A 12,411-nucleotide genomic window follows, 5' to 3' on the forward strand; every position below is an offset into this window, starting at 1 on the left:
ACTAGAAGAAGTTGTTTATTTGCTGGTCTTAGATTTCTAATAAAAGAACTGTCTCTGTTTTCTCTGACAGTTTAAATTCACAGCACCGACAGCGTTCTTTTGACGATGTTACCACATCGCAAACTTGAAGCATTCTATCAGCATTGAAAAGGTTTTTCAATTTACATACAATAGGGTCTCCTGAAGAAGGAATCGAAACGGGGCCACGTAGAGACCCCGAACCTGTTATAAACTGAATTATCAAACTGCTCTCAATTTTCTCACAGAGCGATGTTCATTTGAAAAGATTTGTAAAGATAAGAAAAAACAAAGTATTTTCATACAAGTGTTTGAAAGACTGTAAAGACATTTATTTATTTATTTATTTATTTACTTTTGTAATCAAACTTGGAGCGTAACCAGAACTAATAAAGTTGCAACGACTGAAAAATATACTTTGGTTCATCACTAGAGGGCGCAACTCTCTTCTTGAAGAACTCTATACCTCTGAGTGACTTTCAAACGTGACGGTTGCAATCCTGAAGTTTGGTTACCAATTTGAATGAGAAGACAGTTCTTTTATTTGAACTCTAATATTTTATTTGAACTCTAATATTTTTCTGACTTCCACTAATATTTAACTATTAGTACCCCAGTGACATTATAAAGGTCTTAGATTTCTGGCAGATAAATATGGTCTTAGCAAACACGCAAGATAAGGCAGCTCTTCTGTGGCTAAGACCTTAAAATGTTATTAAGATAATTTTATATATAATACATTGTCTAACAGGGAGCCAATGAGCTGCTTTCAAAAATGGAACGATATGATCAAATTTATGTAAATTGTGAATTAATCTAATAGCCGAATTCTGTATAACCTGGAGTCTATACTGTATATGAAAAACAGGAGAAACAAACAAAACTGCAGACTGTGTACAAGATGCAGGCAAAAATTTATAGTACCAAAATTAAAATGCAAATAAGTAAAATAAAACCCTTTTACCAATCAAGGGACCCGACACGGTCCGTGTTTCGGACAAACCTTCGTCAGGGGTCCTAATAAATACAAATACAATACAGAAAACATTATAAACATTTGTAAACTCTTATAAAAAGCGGAAAGTAACAAGATGGTGTTATTATGCCATGCTACTAAGGCTTGTGGTCAAGTGACGTGAATGACAAGAAAGAGGGTATGTGAAATAGTAAGGAAACATGCAAAGTAAGATAAACATCAAGGTAAGTTAAAAGGAAAATGATAACATTAAACAATAAAACACTATGAGAAATTAGTGACAAAAGAGCGTGACACAAAATGGAAAAGTGAGAAATTAAAGGAATAAGTACCCATAGGAGTTTGGTAAAAAAGTAAAAAAGAGGCACCTACCATGGTGAAAAAGGTTGGGACATACCATAAAAAATGAAGATAACTATATTGAAAAACATAAAGATACAACATGATGTGAACTTATGACCATAAACCAATAATAAAACCAATAATAGACCATATATATACTGTATATATCTTTCTGACACAGACCGGCATATAAAGAATTACAGTAGTAGTCAAGTTGTTGGATCACTAGTGAATGTACTAGAATGTTCAATGCTTGTGGGAACAGTAATGAGCGGATCGATCTGATCAAATGCACGATCATATTCCTAACCCACTACCTAATCCTGTCCAACCTACAGGAGCCAGCAACTATTGATTACTACTACTAGTTTTTGTATAACACTACTAGACATACCGTATTTTTTCCGCTCCATAAGACGCACCTGACCATAAGCAGCACCCTAGATTTAGAGTAGGAAAACAAGAAAAAAAAACAACATTCTGAACCAAATTGTGTACTAACATATACCAGGCTCTGCACCCAGCCACCTCACTCCCTGCCAGGCTCTGAATCCCCCACACTCTTTGCCAGGCTCTGCACCCTGTCCCCCCACCCCTCCCCTACTAATTCTAATGCAATTTTTTCCTTTCATTTTTCCATATACACACAGCAGATATAAATTCTCAAAACTGACACATTTAGATCTCTAAATTGAAAATAAAATCATTTTTCCTACCTTTGTTGTCTAGTGATTTAATTAGCTTCTGGTTGGACTTCCTTCTGACTGTGCATCCAAAATTTATTTCACAATCCAGCCCTTTGGATCCAGGTCTCTATCTCTTTTCCCTCTGCTTACCCTCCCTAGATCCAGTGTCAGTTCTCCTTTGTACCTACCACCACCTTTGTTCCAGGTCTCCCTCTCTCTCTCTTCTCTGTTATAATCTTCAATTTCTCTGTTTTTCCTCAGGGTCTCTCCCCTTCTGTCTCTTCTGTCTATACCTCCCATAGTCCAGCATCTGACTCCTGTCTTTCCCCTTTGGTGCAAGCCTCTCTCTCTCTGTCTGTCTTTCTTCTGCTTACAAACCCCCCCCCCCTCCCATGTCCAGCATTTGTTCTCTTTTCTTCCAGGTTTTTCTCTGCTTCTCTCTCTATCCTTCCTTCCTCCCTCCCTGGTCCAGAATTTTTCCACCTCTCTGCAGTCTCTTTCTCTCTCTTCCCTCTATATACTCCCAAGTCCAACATCTGCTCCCCTTTGTTTCAGGTTTCTCCCTCTCTCTATCTTCCATCTGCTATCATTTTGAGTCCTCCCCTCTCTCCCCCCTCTAGTCCAGCATCTGCCCTGTCTTCAAGTCTGTTTTCCCGCCCCTCCTCAATGTCCTATTCTGTCTGTCTCTCCACCCCCCCTGTGTCTAAGTCCAGCGTCCTGCCGGGGCCCTTGCAACAGATGGGGCCTTACATTTTGGTAAAGTTTTTATGTAACTTGAAGGAGTGCGTAAGATATTTTCAAGCCATTCCTGAAGGGTTGTTAGGACTTGTGGATTTTGCATGACCTGATCTGCCAGTTTTTCCACCACTTTTTGTTAAGTTTGAACCGCGGCAGAGGCAATGTGCTTCACAGGCCAATGGCAGCCTGCTAAGTTCGCTCTGCAGACTGCCGTAATTAGGTCAGCGGCAGTCACAGCATGGAAGATGACCTCTCTCGCTGGATGAGGAAGCAGCTTGGAGGTAAGGCCCCGTCCATCATGAGGGCAGGATGCTGGATCTGGACACCGCAGGTGAGAGAGAGGAGGCTTCTGGCGCTCACCGACACTAGGGAGAGCCGTATGGAGCACGGGCATTTAAAATGGTATGTCAGGGTGGGGTGTTTAAAAAAAAAAAAAAGTACCTTCGCTGCATAAGACGCACGGACGTTTCCACCCACTTTTAGGTGGGAAAAAAATGTGTCTTGTGGAGCGAAAAATACGGGATGCAGTGCTGTACATATTATATGTAGGAACTTTATCTGTCCCTAGTGGGCTCAAAATCTAAATTTGTTTCTTGTACCTGGGGCAATGGAAGATTAAGTGACTTTGCCTACTGCTGCCTCCACCACTGCCTGCATTTCTGTGTAGGTAAAGCTGTTGGGTCTCATGTGGGTACTGGGACCTGTGTGGTTCTGACTGGAGAACAACACAGACAAGGGAGGAAGTAGTAGGTAAGGAACGCTGCTTCACTGCACGACAATGTACAACGGATGGAGAGGATAAACAGACTGTTCTTCCTCTTCATATTGCCAGGAAAAAACCCTGCCTAGTGTACTGCTAAATTAACCCATCTGAAAGGGTGAGGTACCTCTTAAACATTTCCTTGTCGATACTACGAATATAAGAATTGGCATACTGAGAAAGACCAAAGGTCCACCAAGCCCAGTATCCTGTTTCCAACAGTGGCCAAACCAGGTCCCAAGTACCTGGCTAGATCCCAAGTAGTAAATCATTTTATGCAGCTTATCCTAGGAATAAGCAGTGGATTTCCCCAAGCCATCTCAATAATGGCCTATGGACTTCTCTTTTAGGAAATTACCAAATGTTTTTAAAACCCCGCTAAGCTAACTGATTTCACCATATTCTCCAGCAACAAATTCCAGAGCTTAATTACACGTTGTGTGAAGAAATATTTTCTCTGGTTTGTTTTAAATCTACTACTTAGTAGCTTCATCACATGCCCATAGTCCTAGTATTTTTGGAAAGAGTGAACAAACGATTTACATCTACCCTTTCCACTCCACTCATTATTTTATAGACATCTATCATATCACCCCTGAGCCATCTCTTCTCCAGGCTGAAGAATCCTAGCCGCTTTAGCCTTTCCCATAGGTAAGTCATCCTATCCTTTTTATCATCTTCGTTGCTCTTCTCTGTACCTTTCCTAATTCCTCTATATCTTTTTTGAGATATGGTGTCCAGAACTGCACACGCGATTCTGCCAGCAGAAGTGCTCCATACCTGTTTCCACCTCCCTTGCTTGTTTTCGTCTGTAGTCAGACTGCTGCAGGCAGAAATAGCCTTGTATATTCACTGTCAAGGAAAAATACTTGAGTACCTGAATAAATTCATGTAAACCATTCTGAGCTCCTGGGGAGAACGGTATAGAAAATTGAATAAATAAATAAAAATAGCACTAGCTCTGAATATCCAGATCCTTGACAACAAGGAGGCAAAATATAGTGGCTGTTAATGATTCCCTTCTGATGAATATAGAGGCATCCATCTGCAGACCAGACATGATGTCATGGGAGATGTGTTGTCTGCCTGGTGCCAAAATTCAAGATGCAACTGAGAGCTTACCGAGACCCATCAAGCCTAATGACTATTATCCAATACTGCTCATCCATGTTGGCACTAACAATACTGCTAGGTACCCCTCTGATCATATCAAAAGTGACTTTGTGGCTCTGAGAGAGAAGGTGAAGCAGACAGGTGAGTAGAAAGTGTTCTTATCGATACTCCCTGTTGAAAGTAAAGGCCAAGGCATAAAAGCTCACATCCTGGATTTGAACGTCTGGCTGTACAGATGTTATCGATGAAAGCATTTTGACTCCCTAGACCATGGGATGATTTTCTAAGGGCTGCTGAGCAGATATGGTATGTGTCTATCAAAGAAAGGAAGAAGTGTCTTTAGCAGCAGACTGGCTGGCAGCTGATTCTGAAGTGGATTGCTCTCCTGCTAAGCCGCCCACTCAGAACTCCTGTCTTCAAGGGGTTAATTTTTTGTGTGATCATCTGTCAGTGCTGGATGCGTGGAGAACCCTTCACCCATTTGACAGGGAGTACACGTTCTACTCGAACCCTCATTCTATGTATTCACGCCTGGATTACGTTTTGGTGTCCCATATGCTTTTTGTCCGGGTGGATAAAGTCACTAAAGAGGACACTTCACTTTCGGATCATTCAGCAGTGGTGCTTGTCCTAGGGGTAATGGACCAGAGGGGTGATAGGACCTGGAGGTTTCCAGCTGCTTTATACACTGATAAGGATTTTCAGGCATATTTGCGGTCCTGTTGGTTGGATTACGACTCGCACAATAACACTTCTGATGTGGACCCAGCGGTGTTTTGGGATGCTTCTAAGGCAGTTTTGATGGGTCACATCATCCAAAATGTCTCCACCAAACGGAAACAACAGTGGGAGAAACTTATGGCTCTCTCGGGGTAGCTGAAGGCGTTGCGCAAAAAGCATTGGGTGGGTCATGCAGGGGAGGATGGTCAACAAATTAAATCTCTTCGTCATCAGATTAACGAGATCTTGGATCTCCATGCCTGCCAGGATATTTTCTATCAGAAATTCTGTCTCTATCAGTGGGGGGTAAGGCGGGCAAACTTCTTGCTAATTTGGTACAGCCTTTTAGGAAAAACAAATTAAGTTGGTGAAGAATACTCGGGGTGACTGCTTTACGCGGGAGACTCAAATTCGAGATCAATTCGTGGAGTTTTATAGTGCTCTCTTTGCGCGGAGAGATTTCACAGAGGCAGAGAGGGATCACTTTTTTGGGATCTTAATCTCCCACAGATTTCTGCAGTGCAGGCAGAACAGCTGAATAGTCCCATATCCCTGGAGAAAGTTCGTCAGGGGATCAAGAAATTGAAGCTCACAAAGTCTCCGGGACCCGATGGGTTTGGCCTGGAATACTATAAACTTTTATCTGATCTCCTTGCGCAGCCTCGGGAGAATTATTACAATTTCCTATCCATGACTGCTTCAGGCATCCGCGATAATCTTGCTCATATCACACTGTTCCCAAAACCGGGGAAGGATCCCACGCAAGTCTGATATCATTACTCAATCAAGATGTTAAGCTGCTGGCTTCTATCTTGGCAGCTCGGTTGAATTTGTTCTTACCTAAGCTTATAGTGGGTGATCAGGTGGGCTTTGTTCCCCAACGATATGCTTCCATGAATCTTATTAAAGCGATGACGGCACTTCACAAGCATCGGGGTGGAGGAGGTACATCGGCAATCGTAGGGCTTCACATGGAAAAGGCTTTTGATAGCATTTCCTGGCAGTATCTTTTTTGGGTGTTAGGGGAATTTGGCTTAGATGGGAACTTTCTTACTTGGATACAGGGCCTTTATACTATGCCTCGGGCACGTCTAATCATCAATGGTGGCCTTTCACCTTCTTTTCCGCTCTGCCGGGGGACGCGTCAGGGTTGTCCCCTCTCTCCCTTACTATTTGTTCTAGCTATCGAACCGCTCGCTATTAGGATTTGAATTAGTCCTGAGTTGCACGGAATTCTTATAGGGACGGAGGAGTGTCGTATCACCCTCTTTGCGGACGATATCCTGCTCTTTTTGGATCAGGCCCCCTTTCATCTACCGGTTGCATTGTGTCTGGTGGCTGAATTTGGCAACCTCTCGGGCCTCAAAGTGAATTACGGAAAGTCTGAACTACTGCCATTGACGGGGCTGGGGTGGGAACCTTGGCATGATGGGTTACAGATTCCTCCTGGTCGTAAACCGATGCGCTACCTTGGTTTTTACCTGCATGCGGACCCAAGGGTTATGTATCAGTGCAATGTTTTGGCTGCTATAGACAAAATTAAGGCTCTTTGTACTGCCTGGCAAGACCTCCCGCTGTCCCTCATGGGGAGGGCAGCACTGATTAAAATGATCTTTCTACCCAAACTCTTATATCCCTTGCAAACGGTTCCTTTCTGGGTGTTCCAGCGCGATGTCAGGAAACTTCGTTCACTTTTCTCTGCCTTTTTATGGTGCCATCAAGCAGCACGTATTGCCTATGTAAAGTTGTCCCTTTTTAAGCAGGAGGGGGGTCTGGGTCTCCCCCGACGTCTGCGCGTATAATGTGGCGGCTCTTTTGCGCTTTGTCCATGAGGTGGTGACTGGGGTGGCTCAATTTTCTCCTCCCAGGTGGATGGTGAGTTGGTGTGCACCCTATACCTTTTTGAATCTCTTGCACATGCCAGGAGGTGGGGAAGGTGCCCTACCTTCCAAATTATGTTTTTTGTGCCCTTTCTGTTTGGTGTGGCGGTGGTGGCGTCGGGCGCAGGCTCGGTCACCTATGGCCTCATCATTCTTGAAACTCCGGGGTAATCCTAATTTCGAGCCAGGCCTGTGTTATTCACCGTTTGCTACTTGGGCTTCTAAAGGGGCTTCTACTCTACCATCTGGTCGATGGGGACTCGGGGGTCTTTGTTTCGTTCAGTTACCTTAAGGAACAGAGAGGAATCCCCAAACACCATTTCTTTGCCTATTTATAAGCTAGGCATTACTACCAGGGCCTTCATCAACAGTATGGGGAGGCATGGACGTGTGGACCTCTAGACGCATATTTGTTTAGTGTACCAGCCTCGCAGGGCTCTCTCTCAGTCTGGTACCGGGTGGTTCGCTCCTCCGAATCTCAGGGACACTTGGCCATCTTGTGAGATAAGTGGAATAGGGACTTAGCTACTCATTACAGCCCTGAAACTTTTTGGAGCTTTTTCACACATCATATACTTTTGCAAAATCGACGGCTTGGCAGTAGACCCAATTTAAGATCCTCCATAAGGCTTACATTACTAAAGTTAGGGGGGCCCGCATGAGTTTGTGGGAAGAGTCTTTGTGTACCAAATGTAGGGGGGCTGCTAGAACTCTTTTACATTCATTCCTGGAATGTCCTGAACTGTCCTTTTGGAACTCCTCCTATGCGCAGCTTCAATTAGTCTTACAGTGTGACTTAGAGTGGGACTACAAAACATTACTTCTCAGCGATCAGGATCTCCTGGAGGAAAAGGGTCTCTGTGTGCCTCAGGGGTGCTTCATGTATTTGACATTGTTGACGGTCAAACGAACAATTTTACAATATTGGACTCGAGAGGGGGGTCTATCCCTTTGGACTGTTGGATCAATCAGATGATCAAACAGGCCCACTTTGAAATTTGCTATCATAAATGCTCAACCAACCCTGAGATCAGGGCCTACTTGGCCTTGTGGACGGTGTTCCTGCAGTTGCCGCTGGTCTCCCAACTTGGGTAGGGGTAGGGTGTGATTGTGGTGGGTGACTGGCTTGGGTGGCATGGTGTGTCTGTCTTTCTGTGTGTTGCTGTAGGGGGAAGGCAGGCCATGTTTTTTTCCACTTGTAAAATATGGAGTCACTGGGGGAGACGGGCTATTTTTGTTCTTGAATGGTCTTGTAGCCTCTTGCTGTATTAAATTTCTTGGTGATGATTGATGTAATCTTCCTTAGTTTGCCATTGTGTGCTTGCTTGTATTATGCACCATGTCTGTTTCTCTTGTTGACTCGTTAATAAAAATGATTCTAAAAAAAAAAGTAGCAGACTGGCTAACCTATTGAATAGGGCTTTAAGCTAGAATTGTTGGAGCAGGGTGATCAAAGCCCCCAGGTAAGTATAAGCATTCAGGGAAGTGAATCACTAAATACTTCTACACAAAAGGGAAAAGGGGGCAATGTCTGGAAAGCTGTATATACCAATACTCAAAGTATGGGAACAAGGTTCTGGATCTATTAGCTGTGATAGAAGAGGCTGAGTTGGATTTAGTGGTGATCTTGGAGACATGGTTCATGGAGAACCATGATTGAGCTATAGCTATACTGGGCTATAATCAGTTCAGAAAAGACAGGGTAGGCTGAAAAGGAGGGTGCGTGGTATTATACTGTATGTTAAAGATAATTTTGAAGCCACACAATTGCAGGATCTGCAGGTTATGAAAACTGCACTGTGTGTCGATCTAGAAAGAGGGAAAGGAAAATGTATTTACAATGATGTGATATACAGGCCTCCTTCACAGACAGAAGAAGTGGGTTGAGGTCTAATTTTCTATAACGTGGACACATTTTTTGACAGTGGTGAGGGTGTTGCCTAATGTAGCCATTATAGGTAGCACGATCGTTATGTCGTCTGCATAGGTTGTATCCCAAGGATTGCTTTAAAAGGTGGAAAACTTTTCATATGCTGACAGGTTGGAAATGTTGGGGCTATTCTCCCTGGAAAAGCGGAGACTTAGAGGAGACATGATAGAAACCTTCAAAATCCTGAAGGGCATAGAGAAGGTAGACAGGGACAGATTCTTCAGACTGTGGGGAACCACAAGTACAAGGGGGCACTCGGAGAAATTGAAAGGGGACAGGTTTAGAACAAATGCTAGGAAGTTCTTTTTTACCCAAAGGGTTGTGGACACATGGAAAGCGCTTCCGGAGGTTGTGATAGGCCAGAGCACGCTACAGGGATTCAAGGAAGGTTTAGATAGGTTCCTAAAGGATAAGGGGATTGACGGGTACAGATAGAAGTAGAGGTAGGTTAAGGAATAGTCAGGGACCACTTCACAGGCCTAATGGGCCGCCGCGGGAGCGGACCACTGGGCGCGATGGACCTCTGGTCTGACCCAGTGGAAGCAACTTCTTATGTTCTTAACACTGATGGTGAAAGTGGCAATCCTTGGTGGATCCCGCTGGGAGGATGCCAGCTATTAGAAAGTTCATCATCCGTATGTACAGCATAATGCCTAGTGTTCAGGAAGCCTTGGAATCAGGAGAGGACTGGCCACTGAATCTGAAATCACTGAAGATCTCGGACATTTGATCAAAGCCTACTAGGTCAAATGCACTGCTTAGGTTGAATTGGATTATGATTGTGCTGTGACCCTTGCTTAGTAGTTCTTTGCCGTATGTTACTAGTGCTGCGACTACCATCTCGATGCTGTGATTTTTCCTGAATCCCAGTTGTGAAGGGTGAAAAAAATTGAAGCATTGTAAGTAGCATTCAAGTTGTTCTGTGACAAATCCTTCTATCATTTTGATAAATAGGGGTATGCAAGCTACTGGCTGATAATTGGTCTCATCAGAAAGACTGTTTTGGGTTCTGATGTGGGCGTTAAGATAATTCCTCCTCCTCATATGGGGAAAAGGCCAGTTTTTAGGTGATAGTTGGGTTATTTTTCCTATGGTTGTTGGGGGGTGGCTGCTTTGATAAGGTAAAGTGGACAGGTGTTGAGGCCTCACCAATGACTTATATAGGGGCACTAACACCTCACTTTTTCTACTGGTGATTCTTCTCTCTATGCAGCCCAGCATCCTTCTGCTTACAGCCACCATTTTGTCACATTATTTTCCATCTTTGAAATCCTCAGACACTATCACATCAAGGTCCCTCTCCCTGACCGTGCATATCAGCTTCTCATCCCCAAGCATATACATCTCCTTTGGATTTTTACCAAGTACATCACTCTAAACTTCTTCACATTAAATTTTAAATGCCAAACGTTAGACCATTCTTCCAACATTCGCAGATCTCTTCTTGTATTTTCTATTCCCTCCAGCATGTCTACTCTTTTGTGAATCTTTGTGTCATCTGCAAAAAGACATACGTTTCCTTCTAATCCTTTTGAAATATCACTCACAAATATATTGAACAGAACAGGCCCCAATACCAATTCCTGAGGCATTCCTTACTAAGGAAATCCCTGATTGGCTGAGGCGCCTCAGGTCCCTCCCAAGGGAGGAGCCCAAGGTGCCTGAACAAATAAGGGCCTTAGGCCCCATCCTGTGCATCACATGATACACCAGGGCAGGGCCTAAGGCCTCAGAATTGTCACGGGAGGCTTTGGAGCAGGAGAGATTGAGCACCCCTCCTGATCCATTAAAGGTACGGGGCGGGGGAGGGGAACATGGAGGGAGCATCCAGTGGGTGGCAGGAAGGAGTTGGCAGGAGGGGTGGGGGGAGTTGGAAGGCATTGGAACAGAAAGATTGAGCACCCTTCCTGCTCCGTTAAAGTTACGGGGGGCAGGGGGGGACCGAGGACAGGGAGGGTGCATCCCTTGGGTGGCAGATAGGAGTCGGCATCCCTCCTGCCATAGGCTGCGATGGCGGGCACTGGCATGCAGGGAGCATCAGCATGCAGGTTAAAACCACAGGCTGGCAATGTGGTTTTTCCCAGCCCATGGTTTTAAAGGGCAGAAGAGGGCAGGAGAGTCGGTAAGGAAGTAAAACGACTGGTCCTGATCAGTCGCTTCACTTTTGATCAGCCAGCCCAATCGGTGTTCCTTCTTGAGTTTAGTGAATCGCGTCCTTCCTACTTTGCATGCCGTTTCACCTCATTTACATGCACGGATCAGGTCGGAAGTTGATCGGCCAGAAGGTTAGTGAATCAGGTCGGAGGAAAATTGGGTCCTTAGTGAATCTAGCCCTAAGTTTCTAGGCACTTACCTTGTTTGCCTATATCTTAATTCTGCACTGGTTAGTGTTTATTGTACCCCATTCCCCCTAATTCCCCATCATTTTGGCTCCTGTGCACTATTTTCTGTTTTTCAGGGCTTTGGGGTCTGGTGAACAATGCTGGGATCGGTTCCCCTGTAGCCCCCAATGGATGGCTGACGAAGAATGACTTCTGCAAGATACTGAACTTGAACCTGGTGGGGATGATCGATGTGACCCTCAGTCTGCTCCCTCTGATCAGAAAATCCAAGGGCAGGATTGTCAATGTTTCCAGTATAGCAGGGAGGATAAGTATGATTGGAGGTGGATACAGCATTTCTAAATATGGAGTGGAGGCTTTCTCGGACAGTCTCAGGTGAAAAGAATGAAAGCATCGTTTATTTTTCATAGATGTTTAGAGGAATAGATTAAACCTTAAGGTGATAATTTCTTGTTATAGCAGTACCACTAGTGATTATATTCAGTGGATGTAAATCAATAAAAAGGGACCCTGGAGAAAGGAGGTTCCTAAAGACTAGATTTACTAAAATACGCTATTGTGTAAATGAATAGCAACAAATATTAATGTACAATGGGTCAACCATAGTAACATAGTAACATAGTAGATGACGGCAGATAAAGACCCGAATGGTCCATCCAGTCTGCCCAACCTGATTCAATTTAATTTTTTTTTTTTTTTCTTCTTAGCTATTTCTGGGCGAGAATCCAAAGCTTTACCCGGTACTGTGCTTGGGTTCCAACTGCCGAAATCTCTGTTAAGACTTACTCCAGCCCATCTACACCCTCCCAGCCATTGAAGCCCTCCCCTGCCCATCCTCCTCCAAACGGCCATACACAGACACAGACCGTGCAAGTCTGCCCAGTAACTGGCCTAGTTCAATCTTTA

At 44.2% G+C, this 12,411-nt stretch overlaps 1 protein-coding gene across 4 annotated transcripts in view; it reads left to right on the plus strand.

The window, feature by feature from the left end:
- LOC117356902 (retinol dehydrogenase 7-like) overlaps positions 1–12,411 on the plus strand; it is an 85,096-nt gene that overhangs the window by 67,434 nt on the left and 5,251 nt on the right. For all 4 annotated transcript variants that reach the window (XM_033936806.1, XM_033936804.1, XM_033936805.1 and 1 more), the window contains one exon: positions 11,622–11,880. In XM_033936806.1, coding sequence (XP_033792697.1) covers positions 11,622–11,880 — 259 coding nt within the window. The remainder of the gene's footprint in view (positions 1–11,621; positions 11,881–12,411) is intronic.

Source organism: Geotrypetes seraphini, chromosome 3 (assembly GCF_902459505.1).
Source record: "Geotrypetes seraphini chromosome 3, aGeoSer1.1, whole genome shotgun sequence".
NCBI lineage: Eukaryota > Metazoa > Chordata > Amphibia > Gymnophiona > Dermophiidae > Geotrypetes > Geotrypetes seraphini.